This window comes from Etheostoma spectabile, unplaced genomic scaffold, assembly GCF_008692095.1.
Source record: "Etheostoma spectabile isolate EspeVRDwgs_2016 unplaced genomic scaffold, UIUC_Espe_1.0 scaffold00010935, whole genome shotgun sequence".
In the NCBI taxonomy this organism is placed as follows: Eukaryota; Metazoa; Chordata; class Actinopteri; order Perciformes; family Percidae; genus Etheostoma; species Etheostoma spectabile.
The window spans coordinates 1-7,269 of NW_022603881.1; the positions used below are offsets into that span (position 1 = coordinate 1).

At 44.7% G+C, this 7,269-nt stretch overlaps 1 protein-coding gene across 1 annotated transcript; it reads left to right on the plus strand.

The window, feature by feature from the left end:
* Window positions 1-442: 442 nt before the first annotated feature.
* On the plus strand, window positions 443-5,757 carry LOC116679372 (NLR family CARD domain-containing protein 3-like; the record flags this gene model as incomplete). Its single annotated transcript, XM_032509033.1, has 6 exons — window positions 443-616; window positions 972-1,088; window positions 2,124-2,205; window positions 2,436-2,643; window positions 2,770-4,537; window positions 5,436-5,757. Coding segments are annotated over 6 exons (2,551 nt in total), but the record flags the coding sequence as incomplete, so codon positions are not given.
* Between the last annotated feature and the right edge of the window lie 1,512 nt (window positions 5,758-7,269).

The following is a 7,269-nucleotide window of genomic DNA, read 5'->3' on the forward strand; positions in this document are numbered from 1 at the left end:
GATCCAGTCTCGTTGGACCGGACTACATCCAGAGAACTGGATCCAGTCTCGTTGGACCGGACTACATCCAGAGAACTGGATCCAGTCTCGTTGGACCGGACTACGTCCTGGGTTGTTTGGGGTCATGTCTCACACTCCTTCAAATCAACTGTTTTATTGGAAAGGAATTATTGGAGCTTATGACTGAAATCAGAATATTTTAGCAAATATTTCTCTCTCAAATTATCTTTCTGTTAAGACAATTTGAAATATAATTATTATTATTATTTATTGTTTAAAATTCTGATTTAAAAAAATAGTTTTATTGAGTTTTGGACAGAAAGTAAAGCATTATTGGCATAAATGCTAATAATTAGACATATTAATATTGATATTATATTATATGCTGGGAGACTTTACTCTATCTGAACATGTGACCCTAAATAAATGGGTTTTCTATCAGGACCAAGCAGAGACCAGAGTCTCCTGATCCAGATCCAGATCCTGATCCTGATCCAGATCCTGATCCTGATCCTGATCCTGATCCTGAACCCAGCTGTGTGTCCTTTAAGAGCGACCGGTCATTTGATGGTCGTTATATTGACTTTAAAGGAGATCAACCCTCTGCTGGAGAGAGGTCAGCTGTTAATAATATTATAATATTACTGATTCATGTTTTAACTTTTATGTCTCCAGAGAAGTTTTTGGAGTTTAATCTCAGCATCTTTCTTCTTCACATATATTAATATTCTCCATCTGAAAGCTGTCCAGTTAAACCAGTCTTCACCTCTTGACTTTAGGTAAATACTGGATCAGGTCTGGTCCTGTATAGTCTCTGGTGTTTGAGCTGTTGAACCCAGTTTTTTGTCTAGTTCATTGAACTTCTTTGTGTTAGTCTAGTTTTAGTCGCTGCTTGTATCTGAAGCAGTTTTTGTGTCTGAATATTAAAAAGTGGATTTCCATCCCTGTTGGTCTTACTCTCTGTGTAACAGGATCCATCAGAGACCCGACTCTGCTAGACCTGATCCCAGCTGTGTGTCCTTCAAGAGCGACTGGTCAAATGAACGCCTCATTGACTTTAAAGGAGATCAACCCTCTGCTGGAGAGAGGTCAGCTGTTAATAATATTATAATATTACTGATTCATGTTTTAACTTTTATGTCTCCAGAGAAGTTTTTGGTCTTCAACTGTAGGTCTCAGTTTAATACTGGACCTGGTCTGGACCAATAGGATCTGGTGTTGTAGCCCCATCAAAAAGCATCTTAAATCTCCCGTAGCCATCGGCTAGACTACAGATCAGGAACGGCAACGTTCTTCCCAGATGTTCTTCTCCTACTGGGAATACCGGGGGGGGGGGTTGGGATTAGAGGGGGACACAGGAATCATTTGTCGCTAACTTCCCATCCTGAGCCCACGACAATACTGTCGTCATATCCCGATCACGTGACTGCCCCCCCCCCCTCCAAAAAATCATGTCCTGCAAGATCCCGAGAGAGAGAACCCGTCCCGGTCCCGTTTGGGTCTCAGGATCTAAGTTTCCATCCACTTGTCAATCAAATGATCTGATGTTTGGTAAATAAATCTGGTGAAAGTGTGTTTCCATCCAACGGCTTTACAGCCAATAAGAACCTGTGGTGATGACATCACACGCTGTTTTAGGGTCAGACGGGGACATCTGATTGGTTGGAGACATTTTAAGGTGTTTCCATTCATTTACACTGAATCACAACATTCAACAACAACAAAGGTTTTCTAGACAAAATGGATCCCGTCTACCAACACATGATCAATACTGGTCCACTTCCATCGGTCTAAGAATCTGTAAGAATATCATCAAGATAAAATCTGATGAGACAAACAATTTTCCTTTGATTCATGAAATTCTATCAAATTTTGTCGTGAAAGCCGTTGCTGTAGATGTAACGTCTTTGAGGTAAAGCCGGGCATGGAGATGAGGCCCATTAACAGGGGGGTCAGCAGGACCACCAACAGGGGGGTCAGCAGGACCACCAACTCTTTACTATCAGGGGAAACCATCTGATTCTATGTTGGAATCAACACTTTAAGTAACAAGATCTTTACCTTGTGTGTGTCTCTGTGTGGACAGACATGATGGGAGCTAATTCTTCCTGATTCCTCCACAGAGTGGACCAGGAGAGCTCAGAGGGTCCCAGTGGGTCCCAGTCCTCCCAGCAGCATCAAACCCACCTGGACTCCATCTTTATGGTCTGTACATGTACACCAACTACTTTAACATCTGTTCTGTTCCCAATCATCTCCATGCTGCCCTGTTCAGACCAGAGGGTCCTCAGTCCATGGTGCCCTGTTAAGACCAGAGGGTCCTCAGTCCATGGTGCCCTGTTCAGACCAGAGGGTCCTCAGTCTGTCCATCATGGATCTGATGGTTGCTTCCATGATTTCAGTCTGATTGTCATTCATATAATCTTCTGTTCTAGCTGCTGGAGGACAACATCGTCACTTTTGTGAAGAACGAGCTGAAGAAGATCCAGAAGCTTCTGAGACCAGATTACCCAGAATGCCCAGAGAGTCAGAGGGAGGGTGAGGATGAAGAGCAGAGGAGGAGCAGAGAGGCGTTTCTGAAGATCACACTGCACTTCCTGAGGAGAATGAAGCAGGACGAGCTGGCTGACCGTCTGCAGAGCAGTAAGAGGATTTCTCTAAAGATTTAACTTGCTGGACTAATGGGACGTTTACTAATGTCTCCAGAGAAGGGTCAGAGTATGTTCCTGTTTCTCACCTACTGATCTTCTTTGTTCTGTATTCATTCAGGAAGTCCAGCAGGAGTTTGTAAGCGTAAACTCAAATCTAAGCTAGACAGGAAGTTCCAGCGTGTGTTTGAGGGGATTGCTAAAGCAGGAAACCACACCGTTCTGCATCAGATGTTCACAGAGATCTACCTCATGAAGGGAGGGGCTGCAGGGGTCAATGAAGAACATGAGGTCAGACAGATTGAAACAGCATCCTGGAAACCAGACATACCAGAACCAACAATCAGACAAGAAGACATCTTTAAAACCCCACCTGGAAGAGATAAACCAATCAGAGCAGTGATGACAACGGGAGTGGCTGGCATTGGGAAAACAGTCTTAACACAGAAGTTCACTCTGGACTGGGCTGAAGGCAAAGCCAACCAGGACATCCAGTTCACATTCCCCTTCACCTTCAGAGAGCTGAATGTGCTGAAAGAGAGAAAGTTCAGCTTGGTGGAACTTGTTGATTACTTCTTTAGTGAAACCAAAGAAGCAGGAATCTGCAAGTTTGAAGAGTTCCCGGTGGTCTTCATCTTTGACGGTCTGGATGAGTGTCGACTTCCTCTGGACTTCCTCAACACTGAGATCCTGACTGATGTTACAGAGTCCACCTCAGTGGGTGTGCTGCTGACAAACCTCATCAGGGGGAATCTGGTTCCCTCTGCTCGCCTCTGGATAACCACACGACCTGCAGCAGCCAATCAGATCCCTCCTGGGTGTGTTGACATGGTGACAGAGGTCAGAGGGTTCACTGACGCCCAGAAGGAGGAGTACTTCAGGAAGAGATTCAGAGATGAGGAGCAGGCCAGCAGAATCATCTCCCACATCAAGAGATCTCGAAGCCTCCACATCATGTGCCACATCCCAGTCTTCTGCTGGATCACTGCTACAGTTCTGGAGGACGTGTTGAAGACCAGAGAGGGAGGAGAGCTGCCCAAGACCCTGACTGAGATGTACATCCACTTCCTGGTGGTTCAGTCCAAAGTGAAGAACATCAAGTATGATGGAGGAGCTGAGACAGATCCACACTGGAGTCCAGAGACCAGAAAGATGATGGAGTCTCTGGGAAAACTGGCTTTTGAGCAGCTGCAGAAAGGCAACCTGATCTTCTACGAATCAGACCTGACAGAGTGTGGCATCGATATCAGAGCAGCCTCAGTGGTCTCAGGAGTGTTCACACAGATCTTTAAAGAGGAGAGAGGACTGTACCAGGACAAGGTGTTCAGCTTCATCCATCTGAGTGTTCAGGAGTTCCTGGCTGCTCTTCATGTCCATCTGACCTTCACCAACTCTGGAGTCAACCTGCTGGCAGAAGAACAGACATCATCAACACAGTTCTACCAGAGTGCTGTGGACAAGGCCTTACAGAGTCCTAACGGACACCTGGACTTGTTCCTCCGCTTCCTCCTGGGTCTTTCTTTGCAGACCAATCAGAAACTCCTACAAGGTCTGCTGACACAGACAGGAAGTAGCTCAAAGACCAATCAGGAAACAGTGGAGTACATCAAGGAGAAGATGGATGAGGGTCTGTCTGCAGAGAGAAGCATCAACCTGTTCCACTGTCTGAATGAACTGAATGATAGTTCTCTAGTGGAGCAGATCCAACGGTACCTGAGTTCAGGACGTCTGTCCAGATATAAACTGTCTCCTGCTCAGTGGTCAGCTCTGGTCTTCATCTTACTGTCATCAGAAGAAGATCTGGACGTGTTTGACCTGAAGAAATACTCTGCTTCAGAGGAGGCTCTTCTGAGGCTGCTGCCAGTGGTCAAAGCCTCCAACAAAGCTCTGTAAGTGGGATTCATTCATCACATTAAATACTCTGATATCTTATACAGGAGTTAAATATAACAACTTATTTTATCAGGATTGATCAGCACTTTAATGTCATAGTTCAACTATTCTAAATGTCCCATGATTTCTTTTTGTCCCTTTATTCTTTCTCATTTTAATGCTCTTATCAACATGGAAAAGTGATTTGGCTCGCTTTGTCAAATGTTTTTTTATTGAAAAAAACATAATTTATCATATATATATATATATATATATATATATATATATATATATATATATATATATATACCCTACCTACTGTAGTCTTCAATTTCACACACAAGACGTAGAGCAACAAACTACAAAGTTTGCTGGGCCAAAAGGAACGTTAATCTTGCAATATGATAATTGGTGCCGTTAAAATGGGTTTGCATTAATCACGTGTTTAACTGACAATAGTAATATAAACAACTTGTTTCCTTCCTGTGATCTCTGATGGACTGAAGAGTCCACACTGCACTCTGGAGACTCTCAGGTCAGATGTTGGTTCTGTTTGAATTAATTTGAGATATTTCTATAAGCGCTAAGCATCAAGTAGTTTATAAAGCCCTTCTCATGTCAGGACTAAAATTCTACAATTTTTCAAAATCCAAATTTGTTTTTTTTATTCACTTTGTTATATTGTATGATCACACATCATAAAGCATGAATTATGAACCGTGGCTAAGTTCTAGAAATATTTTATATTTTAATCTGACTCATTCCTGATTCAGACTTGATTAGTTAGCTACAACTTCACAATGAAACAGAAAGGAATTAAACTGAAAAGGGATTTAACATAATAAATATACTAAATAAGTCCAGACTCAACATTTAAACTCATGTTATCTGTCTTGTTTCCTGTGGTCTCTCCAGGCTGAGTGGCTGTAACCTGTCAGAGAGAAGCTGTGAAGCTCTGTCCTCAGTTCTCAGCTCCCAGTCCTCTAGTCTGAGAGAGCTGGACCTGAGTAACAACAACCTGCAGGATTCAGGAGGGAAGCTGGTCTCTGAGGGACTGAAGAGTCCACACTGCACTCTGGAGACTCTCAGGTCAGGATTCATTAACCCGTTCAACTGATGACCATTTAAACTCTGACTAACTTTAGCTGATAAACAGCTGACGTGTAGCTTTGTGTCTGTTGATATGATAAACTTTAGCAGTAGTTTTGAGACTCAATAATTAAATACAGCAGATACTTTTAAAGATTATTCTAAATCTGGACAACAAACAAAGAAAGAACTAGCACATGGCTCCACGTGTTGACAGAGGCTTCCTGTGTGTTGTTCTGTGTGTTTCCAGTCTGTCAGGCTGTCTGATCTCAGAGGAAGGCTGTTCTTCTCTGGTCTCAGCTCTGAGCTCCAACCCCTCCCATCTGAGAGAGCTGGACCTGAGCTACAATCATCCAGGAGACTCAGGAGTGAAGCTGCTGTCAGCGGGACTGAAGGATCCTCTCTGGAGACTGGACACTCTCAGGTACACACACTGATCAACAAGAAGGAGATGTTAGTGGAGGAAGTTTTAAGGAGAACATCTCCAGGAACTAAAATGATAACTCCCTTTGTTAATAACTGATGTAGTTTGGACAGATACCGGCCTGTGGCTTTAAGAAACATCCTTTTTCTTCTTTCCTGGGATCAAATCAGTTTCAACTCGACAGAGATAGGTCCAGGCCAGGTTAAGCCTAGCTTAGCACAAAGCTAAATGTGCTTTCTACGCTGTGAGCAGAGTGTGTGGATGAAGCATTATTCTCCTCTTTAGACAGACTAGTTAGCTAGAGGTTTAAATGTCAGTTGCCGGTGCTGCATGGCTCATGTGATCGATCAGAGACGTACTCTGACGTCTGGACCAGTTATTTCTCTAAGTTCCTCTTGTGCCGCTCTACGTTCTAAAAGTCTCTCTTTCTCCCTGTAGTGTACACGTTATATGTTTCTCTACTGAGTGTTGCCCAGATGTTTGTCCTTGGGGCAAATGTTGGGTCTCTGTAAATGAAAAGATGTTATCCTGTCCACATTCAGGCTGGGAGTGGACACAGGGTGGAGACCAAAGCCGGGTAGTGGACTCAGGGTGGAGACAGAGGCATGGAGTGGACACAGGGTGGAGACAGAGACTGGGAGTGGACACAGTGCGGAGAAAGAGGCTGGGAGTGGACACAGGGTGGAGACAGAGGCATGGAGTGGACACAGGGTGGGGACAGAGACTGGGAGTGGACACAGTGTGGAGAAAGAGGCTGGGAGTGGACCGAGTGTGGAGACAGAGACTTTGGGTGGACACAGGGTGGAGACAGAGGCTTGGTGTGGACACAGTGTGGAGAAAGAGGCTGGGAGTGGACCGAGTGTGGAGACAGAGACTGGGAGTTGACACAGGGTGGAGACAGACTGGGAGTAAACACAGTGGGGAGACTAGACTGGGAGTGGACACAGGGTGGAGACAGAGACTGGGAGTGGACACAGGGTGGAGAAAGAGGCTGGGAGTGGACACAGTGTGGAGAAAGAGGCTGGGAGTGGACACAGGGTGGAGACAGAGACTGGTTGTGGACACAGACAGAGACTGGGAGTGGACACAGAGACAGAGACTGGATGTGGACACAGAGACAGAGACTGGAAGTGGACACAGGGTGGAGACAGAAGCTGGGAGTGGACACAGAGACAGAGACTGGGAGTGGACACAGAGACAATCACATATCACGATTTTGATTAATTCCTTCTCTCT